Source organism: Camelus bactrianus, chromosome 30 (assembly GCF_048773025.1).
Source record: "Camelus bactrianus isolate YW-2024 breed Bactrian camel chromosome 30, ASM4877302v1, whole genome shotgun sequence".
NCBI classification, from domain to species: domain Eukaryota; kingdom Metazoa; phylum Chordata; class Mammalia; order Artiodactyla; family Camelidae; genus Camelus; species Camelus bactrianus.
This window is the reverse complement of record NC_133568.1, coordinates 24,036,666-24,055,121: the sequence shown is the minus strand read 5'-3', so window position 1 is coordinate 24,055,121 and position 18,456 is coordinate 24,036,666. Positions and strand designations below refer to the sequence as shown.

The following is an 18,456-nucleotide window of genomic DNA, read 5'->3' as shown; positions in this document are numbered from 1 at the left end:
TTCAGACTCAAATGATTCAATTAAAATCTAGCAAAGTTTGAAACTTTCTCAAATGATGATTATAATTCTAATAATTGATATTAGTAATAGAGTATAATATTTTTATAACAAGCAAAGAATCTATCCATGTATTTTACATTTAACCACCCCCATCCAAATAAGTTTCTCTAACGTGACTAATTAGGAAAGAATTTCAGGAACTAAATAAAAACAACAGTAGGACATCCACAAGTACCAATATCCTAATGTTATAAAGTCGCTTAGTCTCCTAACCAATGTTAATTAGATCTACAAATACAGTGCTAATAAAATCCACCAGACACCCATGGGCCCCTCACTGAAAATATTTGTGGGAATTCTTGTGTCCATGATGTCTGCAAATTTTATTAATGCTAAGTCAACATTTCAAATTTTTAAAAATTTAATAGTTTTAATTAAAAAAACCCATATACACTAAATTTCAGATTCTGTGGGAAACCCCTAAATTTTACCCTCTGTGGCCAGAATTAATATTTGACTATGTGATTTAAATTAAGGAAGACATTTATTTTTATATACCCAGAGGTAATAGACTCACTTGAATAAATCTAGTAAATAAAGCTAACTTTGCTAAAATGTGTCTTTAAAAGAGTAAGAGTTCAGGTGCACTTAATGGAATGACATGCACTATAAGCAGAAAATTTAATAGTGTAGGCTGATTTTAATTCTTCACTTTACTATCTTAAAGGATTTAAGTAAAAGCAACTTAGCAAATTTTTTCCTTCCTTCCTTCCGTCCCTTCCATCACCATGTTCTATTCTTTGTTTCTGCACTAGCAATTCTGTAACAGATAAATGAGGCATGCATATTATAGTAATTTGGCTGAATTTATTTTCCAGAAAGAGGTAAGAAGTAATAAATATAATAAAATATAATTTTGTGGGAGTTCTACCACAAATCACTTCAAGTTTGCATGGGTCACCGAGATTTTTCTTTATTGCTTAATGTTCAACATGCAAATTCTGTCAACTTCCTGCTTACACACATGCATATTTGTCTATATAACTTAGACTACTTTCTTTTTACTTAATACCAACATTTTTCAAAATGGGAATTTCTAAAAGTAGAAGACATTCTTAAAAGTTAAATGTATGTTACCATTAATTTTTGCTATTTGAGGTTGTCAACTGCATATGCCATAGAAATGACTGTCAAAATTTAATCATCAGAAGTAAACAGGGAACATCAACTGTGCTACTAGAAAATCATCTGTGATCGAATCAATATTTTTGTCCTCATATCTGACTGTGTAAGCAAGTTTTACAGCCAGAGTTCTATAGTGTTCTTGACAGACATGGCAATAAGATAACATTGCAAATCTTTAAGAACTGTGTGACCATTCTACTCAGTTTTCTTAAGCACCAACTCATATGTGCCTACTGATGATGTAAAACTCAGAAACATAAATTTGTAGTGGTGTAAATATCAAAGTTAAATATTAAATCATGAAAATACACCAACAATGGAGATCACTTAAAACGTAAAAATCAACAGATATTTTAGTTCATTGATGTAATCTGCATTTTCTCGTAATCAGGACAATTTTAGTAGAAATATTTAAATGATAATTGAAGTTATTTAACAGTTACAGCTATGGTAGGAGGAAAATACCCTCTATAAAATATTTAAATAAAGAAGTGGAAATCTACACAGAAAGAGCATTTTCAAAGTACAGAGAATGTATGGAATTTATCAGGAATATAAAATAAAAATTTATAGAGCTTCAGCTTAATTTTTGAAAGACAAAATATAATGAATAGATATTCACAGATATTATACAATAGATTACAATTTAATAATATACATTCTAGATGCCTTAAATAATAATAGAATATAATTGGGTGTAAATGGTTTCTTTGTATTAGAACAGAAGAGCAACATTGAATTAAATTGTTCTATACTCTGCATAATTTTTAGTTAGCTTAATCTGGTTATTGTGAAGGGCTAGACACTTACCCTTGAATTCAAGGCCATTTCTCTTGTCCTTAGAAATCACTGTGGGTATAAAAATGGGGAGATACTCCTTTAAGTCAATTAAATGCCAGCTTTCTTATGCTGAAATATATTTCTACGTAAAAATCTAGCAGTGAGCTAAGGTATTACTTTAAAATGATGAGGATAGTAGAGAGAGCAGAATTTAGAGGACACAAGTAAACAGGGATACCAACCAAGACAAAAACATGAATGAAAAATTAATCCATCTACAGAAATGTAAATTGTATACAAATAAACATGTGTGAAGATCTTTAGTTAAGTCAGTATTTTACCTGCTTCCTATCCCTCAAGTCTTTTTCACCAAATTATACTTAACTTTTGTATGTTAAAAGAACAGAAGTAATGACTGCATGTGTGTGTATACTTTTATGTCCGAAACCAGAACATTGAAAGGTGTTCTGGGGGGAGGGTATATCTCAGGGGTACAGTGTGTGCTTAGCATGCATGAGGTCCTAAATAAACAAACAAACAAGCAAATAAATAAATAAACCTAATTACCTTCCCCCACCAAAAAAAAAAAAAAAAAAAAAAAGTGTTCCGGGTAGCTGCATTAAGAATGCTATTAAAAGTGTAGCTCATTGTAACTGTGATTGTGAGGTACTTGGCAATCCTATAAAATAGCAATTAGATAAAATTTAATATGCAATGTGGTTATTCATTCATGGTTGATGAAATTTGGTTTTAGTTTCCTTTTCCCCCTGTACCATGAAGAACGAAATAATCATAGGATGGTTTTACATTTTATAATCTCATTCATGGAAAAAAGAAAAGATTTAGAAATACAGACTATATAGAAAAGAACAGATTTGTTCATTCACACTGAGATTTGTCTTCTCTAAACCCAAATAAAAGATGAAAGTCTATTGAGAAATCATATAAATCAATATTAAATGCAAATAAATATACGAAGTGATTACCAGATCATATTCTTGTAAATAATGCAAGCACAGGTGTGCAAAACATACCCCCAAGAAAGATTAGAATGTTTGTTTGCTGTCTTGGAATTCCATCTTTCAAAATGTCAGAGCTTCCCTTACAATATTCACCTTGCCTCCAAAACTTAAATGTAAGGCTTTACTGACATCTGCGCTTGGATTCTGGGCTCAGAAACAAAAAGGACAGAAATGGTGCTTCTGTTTCTGCAGATCTTGTATATACCATTACATTTTTCATCTGAAAAGTGTATGTTTCAAGGATTTATTAACTTACAAGTCTAGAAAAATTGGCAAACTAATACTTAACATTTCCTTGTTTCTACTTTCTAAAATGTCTTATTCAGTTTCCCACCAAAATACCTTTTGCAAATTAATTTGAAATATAAAAAATGACCCTTTTTACTTATTTGCAACACAAATTATCTAATCCAGCTGCCACGATAGTGAGCTTTTAAATAAAGGGAATACAGTTAAGAGGGGTACATACTTTATTTCTTTAATGAGAAACTAGTATTTTTCACTAAAGAAAATATTTCCTACACACATGGTATGTTCCAGACATTCTAAGTGTTGGTTATAAAGTTGAGCAAGACAAACAATATCCTTGACACCAGGGAGCTACCTTTCTGTCCGTCTGTCTATGTATCTATCCAACTATCCATCTATCTGTATCATTTATTGTAACTATTTTATCAAAACAGTCAACACATTGCGTCCAGAAAAAAAGACTATTAGTATGTTGGTATTTGGTTACGTTCGCTTTGTTAGTTCATTTTAAACGTAATATAAATCATCAGAAGATGCAATGCTCACTGCCTGATCTTGTTTTTAAATGTGTGATTTCTAAAATAGCTAAAAGAAACGTTCCTAGGAAAATGTTACGGGCATTCTTTGGATGTATTTAACTTAAATAGGAAATACTAGTCAAAGGATGTTCATGAATAAGTTGAACACATTCTACTTGCTTGCTATACAACTTTCCACAAGATCAGAACATGATATAATATCTATGAAATCAATAGGCACTTGAAGCTATGATAGTTAAGGTAATGGCTATCACTATCTGATGATTGAAGAAATCTTTTTTTTTTTTTTTTTTTGCTGTCAGAAGTAGCTTAGCTATTCCTAGAACCTTATTCTCTTTACTCTCTTCAATGTGAAAATCAATACAATTGGACAAGTTTCATGCAGATTTCTGTTGGTATCCTTATGAGAAATGCATACACTTAATTATTAGTCTGGAGACAAATGACATCATTATTATAACATATTACCCATGAATGTATTATAACTCCTTTTTAATTCAGGGCTCCTTTCAGGACCTAAAAGAACTTTATAAACTTCTCAAAAGGAATTTTGAATACTTGTTTTGATTTATTCAAAGATGCCTTCTAAAATTTTTGGAATTTTATGTCTTTAGTTTGAATTTTATCAAGAAAATTTATCTAAATTATTATGTTTTTATATTAACTGGGCTATACCTTGTCTTGGGTATGTATTTTGTCTGTACATAATAGCAAAATTGTCTCATTTTTCCAGTATTTAAGCTACTTTTTTCTTGCCTATTTACAATCTAGTGATACAAACTGAATAGCAGATTTACTGGTTATCTTTGTCTTTTGTTTCTGAACTCAATGCTTCCCTGTGAAGAATGGTATTTGATATGTTTAAAGTAGAAATTCTAAGTAGATAGTGGAAGTTCTTTATGTTCCTAGTTTTGATCATGAATATGGGTTAATATTTTTTGTTTTATTATTTTATTTCTCTCAATTGGTGTGTATATTAATGCATTTCTGATAGAGAACTTCTCTTACATTCTCAGAATAAACACCGTATGGTCATGATGAATATTTTATAACACTTCTAGATTCCCTCTGCCAAGATTAGCACTTAGAATTTTTCACCACTCAATCACAGATTAATCTATAATTCTCTTCTTTTACACTATTTTCATCAAGTTTAAGTTTCAATAATTTCCTATCTCATAAAATATCTTAGGAAATATGCTCTTTCAAACTTTCCTAAAACGTATTTTTTATCTGTTGCTGAAAGTTTTGATAAAACTCACCTATGAAAATTAGCTATAAAACTTGGTTTGTTTGTTTCAAGGAGGAATACGGAATTTGATGTGTAAGTTATTTAATAGCAATTACTCCGTCAGCTCTTTTTTTTTTTTTTTTTACTTTTTACTGAGTACTAGAAATTATTTTCTAGAAAATTTCAAATATCTCAATTTATAACTTCAATGGATTCAAGTTTTTCAGAATCTTCAATTGTATTTTATAAATATCAACTATAACTCTAGTTGTTTTTAAAATTTTTTAAATTAGTTGGTGTTTCCTCTTTCTTATTGATCAATTTTGGTAACAGGTTTTTGATGTGGTGAGAAATTTGGGGGATTCTTTGCTGTAAGGAATGTCTTTTTTCCCCTCCCTCCCTCCACTTTACTTTATAAATGGTAAGTTTGGTTTTTGCCACTCAGAGTCATACTCCCAGTCACCATGGACCACATTTGGATCCAGAGCCAGGCAAACTCTTGGCTGCAGCTGCACTGCTGTTTTGTGTTTCTGTGTTGTTTCTGGCCAGTGAAGAGTTTTATTTGTACCACTAAACATGCTTATGTTTCTTAATGACTTTTTAAAAATAGGTCTTATTTCTTACTGCTGCTTAGAGTGGAGGCAGGACAATCAATGCATCATCTCACTGTATCATCTTGACAAGGATTGCTTATATACTCTCATGTCAGCAATCATTTTACTCTGAACGTGTAAATTATTTGTACCATTAGATTGTAGTCTGATATCCAAAATGCCATTACATCATATGGTTTGTTTTTATTCAGCCAGAATCTTAAAAAGATTGGATAATTAAACCATCAAACAGTTCCATTTTCTCAGATGAATGATGATCCATTGGCAGCATTTTGGAAAGTGTAACTTACTGTGCTGAAACAATAACTCAGATGGTGGTATCTGAGTGACCCATAAAAGTTAATACAATTTTTGGAAGGGTCTAATATAGTCCCAAAGAAGAGCTGGGAGAAAGTAGGTCACTCTGTAAGCAAACCTCAACATCCCAAAGAATAGTGGAGATAAAAAATGATTCAGAAACAGGAGCCACAGTAACAGAATAATTCAATTGTGCAAATTGCTTCAAGCATAGAAAAGCAAGCAACTGTGTCTAGTATTTATTTTAGAAAATGTACCCCAGCTCTTTACCATTATTTATGATTACAGTGGGCAGTATTAGATCATTTCACTTAAAAACTTTTAAAGTGCTCTCACATGTATTTTCTCATTTGATCATATTACAGTTCTGTGCGATAGGGTATAGATATGTTTCTAAACCTACACACACACACACACACACACACACACACACACACAGCTAAGATGGGTAGATAGATGTTACATGAGTCTCCTCATTCAAAACAATTGCCCTGTTTACTATAATGCAGACATACACACCAAGATTGTCATTTCTTTTTTGACAATAAGAATTAATAGGCAATGTGAACACCATAAAGAATGTTTTGATGTATCTTTGTTAATGTTAGCTAGAAGAGAAAACATCTTTCCCCCATAAATTTTTTAAACATCTATATTTGATTTGAAGAAATTCAAATTTCTTACTTGTACATGCAAATCTGGGTCATTAACCATTCACAGGGATGAAGAAACAGGCCTAGTATACAGCTTACAGAAAGCCAATGATGATAGAGCATGCAACATGGCATGTCATTTTTTAACACCCAGTGAAATGTAAGAATAATTTTTATTTTTAATTACATCTTTGAGTAGTTTAATTTCAGAAGAAATCACAAAAGGAAAAAAATGTATCATTGTCTTCAGAATTCCTTTGGAAAAATAAAGGAACTCTTGTTATAAACTTATAAGTTTAGAAACAATTCAATATTAGGCTTAAGTTATATTAAATGTAATGAGAGAAACTTTTTTTAAACAATAGGAATTATCAAAAAATAAAATAAAATTCTTGGTGAAGTAGTGAATTCCTAATTCTGGGATGATTTAAGTGCAGGTGGTTTACCAGAGGGATTATGACATCAACTTGATGATTGTGTAGGTGATCTTTGTTTCTTCCAATTTCAACTGTCTAAGATTCTTTGGAAATGTTGACTGTTAAACCTCCAGATGTTAATTTCGGAAACTCCTCCTTTTTGAAGTTAAATATGATCTATTCTTTAATTCAATGAATCTTTGTGTAACAACTAGTATATACCATGTACCACGCAGACGCACTGGGCATAGAGTGGCAAATAAAGAAGGACACGATCCCTGCCCTCATGATACTTATATCTGGTAGAAAATACAGATGTCAAACAAAAGCACATACCTGGATACCAGCAGGAAATCATATTTTGATATGTGACATGAACTAAAAGGTCAGGTTGCTATGAGATTAAGGGTAAAGTTCTATATGATCACGAAATGCCTCACCAAGGGAGTGACACTGAAGCTGTCACCTAAAATAAGAGAAGGAAGTCAGGCGAAGAATGATGAACATGTCATGGTCATAAAAAAAACCCAAAACAGGCTGTGCTAGAGGATAGTACGTGGGTAGAGCTTTGAAGATTGAGAAAATTTTAAAAATCAGTTCTTCTGATACATAACAGATGTGCAGAGAACAGCCTTGAGAATGCTGACATTGACCCAAGTGTCATAGGTCCTTGTAAGGAGTTGTTATTTACTGTTGGTTTAATGAGAAGCTATGGAGAAATTTCACCCAGAGAGGGATAGAATAAATACTGTGTTTCTAGAGTTCCACTCTTTAATGTGGCGTCTGTACTGAAACCGGAGAGGTGAGTTGGAAGCTAGGGTAGGAATCCAGGGAAGAGACTGTGATAATCTAGACCACAGTAGTAGCGGGCAAGTGGGGGAAAATTTAAAGATAAAAGGAGATTTAATCGAATTTTCTGATTTATTAGGGAGTGGCTGAAGTCGATGTGAAAAACTAATGGTTTCTGAACAAGACAAAATAGCTGCTAACAGACTTTTCCAACTGTGGTAAACAGTTATAAAAATGGGACAAAATGTATTTAAAAAATGTATAAAAACAAGTTTGAGAGAAATGGACCACACTGAATTTTGAGAAGAGAAGCAGATTAAACCTGCATTTCTCACTGGGGACATTTTTCAAACCGCTGTACAGAGAAACAGAGCCAGACAGAGAACCCTGGTCTCAATGAGTGAGGAAACAGGTCAGAATCTGGGGCTGTTGGAATGGCTGGGATTTAGAGAGTATCAGAGAGAAGAAAAGGAAAGAGAAGCCCTGCAAACATCTGCACAGAATATGCCCGAGGTCCTGTGGCAGGCCCTAAGCTGGCCATGTGCAAGGCAAGAATCTAGAAGGTTCCAGCGGAGAACAGAGACTGAGAAGCTTGAGAGGGCTCAGTACTGGGCAAATGCCGGGGTCCCTTCCCAGTTGTACTTGAGGCTTTCAGTTGAGACTCCAGAAATACTATTCCCTACAAGTAAAATCATGCCTTAGAGGTAAGAGCTCTGCTCTACTAGGGGGATAAGTTAAAATACATCTGTGCTAAAACGGATTAAAACCAAGCCCCAGCAGTGTCTCGGTCTGTTCAGGCTGCTGAAACAGCATACCGCAGACTGGGACGCTCCTAAACGAGGAACGTACATACTGAGGTAGCCCATGATGTACGAACATGATACAGTTGGAGGGGTATGCAATAAAATGATGAAATGGAAAATAGACTTAAATTTGAGTAACTCACAATTTAAATGATAATTCTGCATTTAGATAAGTATTTGTAAGCAATGTTCTGTAAAATGCTACTGATGTGTATAATTTCCTTTTCCATGCAGTATATTTCTGTTTTTCAGAAAATAGATATTCCAGAAATTCACTTGTCACAACTGAACAAATTAGAGCAGTGTTACAACTGATAGTTTTCAACAGAAATATAAGTAATCACAGCCTTTATTTACATGCTCCCATTTTGGAGGGAAGGCCCTAGAGACAAACCTTAGAAAAACGATGGTGGATGTTTTTAACCTGTGGCTTTGGGTAGAAAGTGACCATTGTAAGTAGTCCAGATGGAAGCCAAAAATAAGAATAATTAAGGAACATAAAATTTTAAAAGTCAGTCACAGCCAATAAACTTCCCAAATGTGAAGGATCAGGTTGTCAGACTGTGAGTCTCTCTTACTTCATCAGTCCTTAAATAAGGCAAAGTTCAGTTAAATCTGGATAGCTTAACAGAAAATGTATTTTTACTTTATATCTTAATGAGATCCATTTAATGTTGGTGAAAATACTTTCAACAGAAAATAATTAAGGGAAAAACCTGTAATAACATGATATCCAAAGATATATTCTAATTATGTTAAATAATTATTGACCCAGAAACTTATATCCCACTTAACTAATACACAAAAAGGAACCAAAGACAATATTTTTCATAAATTCATTCATTAAACATTATTTTTTCAGTTGTTCTGAAGGTTATTAACATTAATTTATGAAGACATTGGTTCATTAGCTCAATGCATAGCCAACAACAGTGATTGCTATTCCTTGATTATTATTATAATTAATTATATATGAGATTTTCAAATGTTTTTCTACTAAAAATGCCTAGAAATACTATAATAATGTCAGAAAACCATTTAGATCTTATTTTTATGCCTAAATAGTATTCCACTGTATATTTACATAAACCACATTTTCCTTATTCATTCATCCATTGATGGACACTTAGGTTGTCCCTATGTCTTTGCTACTGTAAATAACGCTGCAGTAAACATGGGGGTTGCAGATATTTTCTCAAGTTAGTGTTTCCATTTTCTTCAGATAAATAATGAAGTGAAATTGCTGAATCATATGGTAGTTCTATTTTTAATCTTTTGAGGAACCCCACATTATTTTCTATAGTGGTTGCACCAGTTTAGAATTCTACCAACAGTGCACGGAGTTGCCTTTTCTCCTCATCCTCAGTGGCATTTGTTATTTCTTGTGTTTTTGATCATAGCCATTCTAACAAGTGTGAGGTGACAGCCTCATTGTGGTCTTGATTTGCAGTTTCCTGTTGATTAGTGATGCTGAGCATCTCTTCATGTGCCTGTTGGCCATCTGTATGTCTTCTTTGAAGAAATGTCTATTCAGATCTTCTGCCTATTTTTTAATTGGATTTTTTTTTTTTTGCTATTTAGTTTTATTTGTGTGTTTTGGTTATTAATCCTTAACAGATTAATGATCTGCAAATATCCTCTCCTGTTCAGTAGGTCATCTTTTTACTTTGTTGATGGTTTCCTTTACGGTGCAGAAGCTTTTGAGTTTGATGTAATTCCACTTGTTTGTTTTTGCTTTTGTTACCTTGCTTTTGGTGTCAGATCCAAAAAATCCTCGCCAAGACCAATGTCAAAGAGCTTACTGCCTATGTTGTCTTCTAGGAGTTGTATGCTTTCAGGCCTTACATTCAAGTCTTTCGTTCATTTTGAGTTAATTTGTGTGTGTGGTGTAAGACAGTGGTCCAATTTCATTGTTTTGCATATGGGGGTCCAGTTTTCCCAATACCATCTATTGAAGAGAGTGTCCTTTTCCTGTTGTAAATTCTCAGCTACTTTGTCATATCAACTGACCATCTATGTATGTGTAGGTTAATTTCTGGGCTCTGTTATCTGTCCATTGATCTATAGGTCTGTTTTTATGTCAATACCATAATTTTTTTTCCTCCAGAGGAGGAAACGAAACACCTGGATGGTGCTTGAGTTTGCTCACTCAGGTTCTGCCGCTTCCTGACCAAACCCTATCCTCTCTCCACACCCCAAAATTCCAGTATATTATTTTCCAGTGCTGCTGAATATTTTAAGACTTTGCAGGTTTAATAGGTATTTTAATGGGAAGGTGTGAGAGCATTTCTAATATTAACACAGTGCTGCCAAGTTGTTATAGATCTCATTGCTGAAAAACCAACATCTGGAACAAATTTTATTCTTACCCTTAGTCCCCATGACTCACTGTCTAAGTGGCCAAGGTGACTGTCATTTTGTTACAAGTATGAGCTAGTGATGTTTTCTTTATTCTATTAAGATCATGTATTACGAATGCTACAAATGTTTTAGAAAGTGAATTGGTAATAATGTAGGTGATTATTATGACTTGAATAAATCTCTTGTATAAGAAAAACTAAGTAGACAAAACACTTAGCAGAAAAAAATAGCAAGGGCATTTTATCAAAGAAAAAATATTGTATCAAAATAGTACTGTGAGAAGTCAGAATAAAGTAAGCCTCCAAAGAAAACTTAAAATTTGAAATTCTATGTGTGTGGGTTTCATTCTCCTACAAGATGTAATGTGAAATGGCCTTCAAGATGGGGGCATGAGATACTAGTCATTAAGTAAACATAACTTCTTATAAAGTGAAAAAAGAGCTAACAAAAGAGAAAGATAAAAGGAAACCTGTAAAAACAGATATTAAAATTGTCTTGAATGCAGAGTACTAGCAGCAACGAAAAATTATTAGACATGAAAAGCTACTGCAGAATTCAGAGGGAAAAAATACCTAAGAGTTTAAAATGCTTGTAGATAATATTGATGCGGTGAAAAAAAAAAAAAAAAGCAGAGCAAACAGGTATTGCCTTTGCTTAAGGAATAACTGATGATCATGAGGAGGAAAGAAAACACAATAAAAACACGTAAGAAATCATAGTGCATCTGGAATCTTCCTCGACTGAAATGTAAAGGCTTGAGTGTAACAGATTAAATGTACTCTTCACAATTACATCCAACTTATTTGCTACGTATTTACATTAGGATCCTTTCTGTTCACATTCAAAGTCAGACTATGACTAATTTTTAGCACCTTTGTAAGAAAAAAGTGTACTGTCAAGTACACTGATGGCAGATAGCTCTTCTATGACACCAAGATGGTAGAGCAGTGTTTATTGTTGGCCAAAATTTGTGAGCCTAGAATTGTGTGTGATCCAAGTTCTTCACATGCCAAAGCAACATTGGACAGAATCACTGAAACGTGGATACGCATTGCTGAGTGAGGAGCCAAAATAAAGAGGTCACTATAGCAAGAGATAAAGTGTCAGTGAAGCTTTAAAACTAACTAAGAATTCAAATAAAAATACCTAAATATGCTTTCACTTAAAAATGCAAATACGAAAAAACATCTTAAAATTATGGACAACAAAGAAAATACTAATTTAGGTCTAATCCCTGCTAAATAAATTGATAAATCTGAATTGAGAGCATGACCCTTATTGTAAACTTAAATGTATAAGAAATTATGACTTTATAATTAGCTGGATGGAGGAGATAAAATACTCAAGGAATTGTCCCCCACACAAACAGACCTCAGTCACCTTAAAAGTGACATGAATTTAGGGATTCAGAAATAGGGAAAGGGGAATATGGGTTGACTACAAACAGCAAAGATGATTAGTCATTGATTTAAATCTAAAGCGTAACAGTTAAAAACTGGAAGTCAGGGTGAGTAGAATGTATGTAATAAAATGATTTCTACCTCCAGTTTATACATTTTTACTTCTGGAACTTGCAGAAGGGCAGGAAGAACAAAAGCAAATATTAAGATAAATAATTCTTTATATAGGAGAATAAAGTGTAATTTTATGCCTCATTTTAATTATAGAGATGTAATTAAGAGGTTCAAGATGGTAAAAATAACTTGAATGCCTCTTAGTGGAAACAAAATCAAGATTGTAGAACTCCCAAATCGGGGGCAGAAGATAAAACACAGAAGCAATACCGCACAGCATGGGCCTTATAGGCAAGCCCAGAATGCACAGGCCACATCAAGCAGGCAAAGGCCATAAAGAAAAGAAGGCATACTAAATTTTTATTTATGACAATTTTGTTAATATTTTAAACCTTTTTGTGAAGAATGAAACATTGACGTAAAGTAACATCCTTTTATATTCTCTATAAAAGAGGCATGGGTGTGAACCTGGGAAAACAGAAGGCAGTTTGAGCACACCCCGGTGCTGGTTCTTATCTCTGCCCTGCACCTGCTCCTCTCCTGCTCCAGACCCTCCTCTCTGCTCTCTGTAAAAATGCAAAACTGTGGGCGCAGATATGCAGCTCCCAGAGGATCTTCTGATGTTTTGATTTCTTCCAGAATCAGGGGAGTGGAAACCTGTATGGGACCACGCGGTGGACGGAACTGGACCGATACAGCAGGAAAAAGATGCAGAGTTGTCTCTGACGGGGATTTCGGTCCCTGCAGCAGGTCCCAGCTCGGCCCCTGTGCATCCCTTAGTGGAGCTGTGTGTGCGCCTCACTGTGCCTCGTATTCCTAAAGGGTCTTTCTTATCCTGAGGGTCTGGTGAATTTACGGAGAACGACATTGGATGTTTGCTTGTCTCAACGTCTCTTGGTTGGGAGATACAGCTTGAGTACTGGGGGCCGGAGAGCAGAAGAGCTTTCTCCCCGCAGCTCCCCAGCCTGAGTCCTCCAGTATCTCCAGCATAACACAGAGCAGAAACCCCTGGTCAGTCCACGAACATCTGATTTGCCGCAGCTGAGGGACTTTAATATTTTCAAGGGAATAGCTACTGAACGGACCAAAAAAATCAATTCCAAATGGTGATCCAGAATAGTACTCTGATCAGAATAATCCTATGGGGATGAAACCAGGGTTTAAACATTGTATTTTGTAACTAAAAAAGTGACAGCATTTTATAATTTTGAATTTAGTTGATGGGACTTCTGCTTGAAAATAAGAGATAAGAGATCACCCTAGGCTGATGCTACTGTCAGCAACTAGAAAAAAAGGCCAAATTTCAAAAATCATAACTTTAAAGGCATATGAAATGTGTAGACATAACAGAACTAGATGGACTAAACTCTTCAGAGAGGAGAGAACCATTTGGATGTGAGCTGATGACCATCTATTATTTTATTTCCCTGGAGAATATGCCACTTCTGCTGGCTTGACTCAGGTGGAGCATGGCTGCTGGGGGCTGTGGCCGGGAGGAAACAGGTGATGTATTTAGGGACCACGAGGGGCTGCAATGACAGACGCAAATAGAAGGCCAGCTTTCCCAAGACATTTGTGAATTCTGAGGGTGTTTGGCAGGCTAAAGAATTAAGCCAAAAGCTTCTGAAAAGAAGGGAAAAAAAGTCCCCTATTTCCCACTAGAGAAAAAGGCCTAGAAATACGGGAGGCAAGAGATGAGCGCCTCAGCAAAAGCCGGGAGTCACCCGAGGGCACGTACCAATCCTGGATGAAGACAGAAGCCTGAGAACAGCAGAGGCTAAAACCAACCAGCAGGAAAACTGCAACTGGGCGGAAACAAGAAAAAGAACAGGATAAAGGAAAAGTTAATATTTACCTCTTATCTTCAAAAAGGTCCAAAAGGACAAAGCATCCATAAATTAAAGATGATATTAAAGAGGGCAAGAAAAAGCTTTAAGGATTAAATTTTTTACCTTAATAACATCATTTTATTAAGCTATGAGAAACATACTATAATAAGTGAATAATTAAGCACAAAAGATACAGACAAGGAATTTAAGAATGTTGAGAAATGGAACTTCCAAGATAACAGAGCTATGTCTAAATAGGAATCACTCCCTATTAGTTTACCAGATACCATTATTCATTTGGAATTAACTTACTGAGTCATAAAGGTGGCCTGAAGAAAAAAAATTAGATAGGTACACAGAAAATTATATAAGTAAACAAAAACAGGCAATTATTAAATGTTTAAAAAAGGAATAGGGGCACACAGAATGCTATTATAGTACACCACGGGGTTCTGCAGTAAACCACCTTAACATTTTCCTGAAAAATATAACTATTTAACTCAAAATGTGGCATAAACTATATTGACATGCTGAAACAGGTGAAGAGCTGCTGAGGCTGTGGCAATGTGAGAGTCAAGTCTTCATCCAGGAACCAGTTCTCAGAAATAATGTGAAAAGAACAGCAGGGAAAGCAGATCACGTAGAAACATGAGCAACTAGCAGGAAAAGCACCTCATGGACTTCAGAGCAGTTGGCGCTGGGGAATGAGTCTTGATTAAAATAAATTTTTAAATTTCATGAAATCAAATGTGTCATAAATTATAGCTTCTGGGATTTGCGTTTGCTTAAAAAGGCCTTTCCCAAATGACAATAAAACTCTCACGTTTCCTTATAATACTTTCACCATTGACGTCTGTTATCTCTTTAAATTCTACCTGTAGCTTAATTTCATACGGTTTGTTATTGATGCTTTAACTAACTTTTTATCTACTTTCAGATTTATTTGTAATGTTGCTGATTTAGATAAACTCAGGTAGAGAGCTAATGGACTCATTCACTGTTCAGAATCTTAACTTCGGTATGTTATCATAGGGAAAAAATATAAAATTTATTTTTAATCTTTTCAACGTTACTTTATAGTAACGTTGAAATATCACAAATGCTACTGTCATCCCCAAATAGAATTTTGTTAAGTTAACACATATTATATACTTTTCTACTCTTTGTGGTTATTACAAAGTTTGAACTTTTAAAACAAAGGAAATTTCATCCAAGAGGAATTAGTAATCCTTCCTCAGTTAAAGACTTAACCATAGCTTTCAGTGGACTACTGTATAAGTTTCTAGGGGGACTGTGACATGTGGACACATATATTTTGTAGCCTCCAAATAAACTTTTTTTTCCTTTTCTAAAATAATGAGTCAGATTCTGGAAGCCTTAACCCCAAACCCCACTGCAGGAATCATTATTAAAATTAAGTATGAAAACACTAAATTCTATTTAACAATTAAGCTGAGTCACTTCTTAGATGCCACATTTAATATCAGAAGATGCAGTCCAAAATATATCTCATACTTAGAGAAATTAGGCTAATTAAAGATCTATATATGAAAGCTGTATTTCCATTCAACTGTAACATTCTGAGTTATTGTCCACTCATTCAGAGAATAAATAGACCTAAAAGCAAGCTAAAGAGAACTGATATAATCTGATTTTATGTAACTGAGTTAATCATAAGTCTAAGAATATAACAAAATGTTCTTTCACAAAATTCCAAGTTACTGATCTGAATACTTTTATCTTTTTTTTTTAACACTTTTATTGTGATTATGATTCCTGTACAGTAAACGACACATTTCAGATGTACAAATTGATGAATTTTGAATGCTGTTACCTCTTTATCCTAAATTACAGCTTGATGTTAAAATAAAATGTCTTACTTTTTAGTTTTAAGTTCATATTCGTCTACTTAGTCACCTCTTGCTACTGAACAATTTGTTGGATGCTAACAGTTAAATTGGAGCAAACGTTAAAAGTAACAGAACCTTAACTCTTTTTGGGAAATATTCTGCACCCTACTCATCACTGCCATTCCTACGATCCTTCATTTGTAGTGACAAGAACCGAAAAGTATTGTCAGATTTAAATATTAAAGAAAAATATATTACATTAAATGAATAAATTAAAAAAATTATGAATGAAATCCTGGCCAATGAGAAACACTTTATTGGTGTATTTCTCTTCTTTATTTAATCTACCCTCAATTTAAGCCTCATAAAATAATCATTAAACATGTCGGACTTCTCTGAAATGGCACTATTAATCTACACTAAATTGTAAGGTATGGTGGCAAGCTCATAATTAAACAGGAATTGTTAACTCCATGTTACAGGTGAGAAAACAGACTTCAAGGGATCAAATGAATTGCTTAAATGTCTTATGCATGTCTGGAAGTCTCCAAACCTCTTCCTCTGTAATTCTGGCAGATCTAAAGTGACAGGTCTTTTCCCATCCACAGACATCCATATGACACTTAGGTAAATATAGCTATTGAAGCCACTATTTCTCACCTGTAAAATGGAGATTCTAATTTCTATCCTATAAAGCAAGTAAGGTAGTGCCCACATAGAGGGAAAAATGAGATCCAATGTTAATATTATATGTGTTCCAGTAGCCCTTTCTTATATCACTATGTTTTTATTATGTGAGTTGTTCTTTAAAATTTTTCCTAATCAACTACATTCTATTTAGAACCCAATTTTATTTCTACTTCTCTTCTAAAATAATGTAGAATTATATATTTGCTTTTCCCTGCTTCTTTATCCGAGTCATCAGCGTAGCTCCTGAATAGGACAGATTTCTTTCACGTTACTTGTTGTGTGACTGTGGGATTGACACCTCACTCCAATAATTACGGTTCAAGTTGGACTCAGGAATATTTTTTTCCAAAGAGAATACATACAAACATGAGATATGTTCAAATAAGAACAATATTACATTCAGCACAGAAGCTGTTTTCCTATTTAAACTTGCCAAGCTGTTACTGCAGAAAATAATTACATTGGTCTGTTAGCATTTACTTTTGAATAGATCTTTGTAGTGTTCTGGTTTCTTGGTGGATACAGTGTGTACAGATGTATGAACACGTCTCTGAAAATTATTCTCTTCTTAGGAGCAGAATCCTCCTCAATGAGCAGAAATTTTCAAATGTTCTTTATTAGTTATGTCCCCAAGTGAATATAAAATTTAGCCTTCATTTGAAGATACAGAAACCAGATATTTCAAAGTGATTTCAGAAAACATTAGTTACTATCTTCCCAACAGTATAACAGAAAGAAAAATACTGTGTGTACTTCTTTAGAAATGGCTCATGCCAACACGTTGAAAAGACATTAAGATTAGAAATAATACTAAGATTAGAAATAAGCACCCTTCTGCTTTCCACTGCATCGGGCGTGATGTACCCGAGGTTCAGGCACCGTGGAGAGAGCTGCACGCCCACTACCAAGGTGAGAATGCTTTGGAGGAGATTCCATTTCCCACACCAGTCACAGCCTACAGCTTTATTCCCAGGAGTAAGTGAGCGCCAGGCCGGGTGGGACACGGAAGGCCTTTGCGTTCTGGAGGGAGAGTGCACAATGTGTGCTACCTCAACGCTAATCTTTAAGTCTGTAACAGCTCCCCTTGGGATGTGGAGATGACACCGTATTTTCAACAGTCTGACTTAAAGTCAGCTAACAGCTCCTTTCTTCCATGTATTTTTATAAACCTTTGTAAGAGCAGCGTCATAAAATAGGCATTACTTTTTCTGTATCTATTCCTTCATATTTTACATGAATCGGTGGCACTTTGCAGTATAATACCAAACACTCCCCATTGTGGTAGCATTTCTTTAGGTGGTTCAATATAAAGTACGCATAAGTTACTATAGTTCTAGTATAAGATATTTCTGTTTGAAACTGGTTAATATAACAATGCCGAGGGGTACTTAAAACAGTATTGGGGTTTCTTGATTAATGTGGTTATGAGTATTCTCGTTTAAGAAAATATTTATATTTATATTTTCTTTTATTCTCAGAGTTTTCTAATATTTATAATTCTAAAGATTTTCTTTAAAGTGACACATAACATTTAAAGACAAAAAATTTGACATTTAATTTACTGGTTAATGATTATCTTTTTATATCACATTTTCCCTGACTTTTTTTAGTCTAATATAAAGGAGTTTTGGGTG

The 18,456-nt window shown here is 34.1% G+C and overlaps 1 protein-coding gene across 9 annotated transcripts in view; it reads right to left on the bottom strand.

The window, feature by feature from the left end:
• The window catches only part of CCDC102B (coiled-coil domain containing 102B), a 318,630-nt gene that overhangs the window by 4,014 nt on the left and 296,160 nt on the right, over nt 1–18,456 (bottom strand). For 7 of the 9 annotated variants that reach the window (XM_074355387.1, XM_074355386.1, XM_074355385.1 and 4 more), the window contains 2 exons: nt 14,192–14,258; nt 1,996–2,034 (listed from right to left, as the gene is read on the bottom strand). The exons of 1 other annotated variant lie outside the window; for it this stretch is intronic. In XM_074355387.1, the coding sequence (XP_074211488.1) occupies nt 1,996–2,034; nt 14,192–14,258 (106 nt within the window). The remainder of the gene's footprint in view (nt 1–1,995; nt 2,035–14,191; nt 14,259–18,456) is intronic. One more of the 9 variants, XM_010947066.3, reaches the window with a different exon arrangement.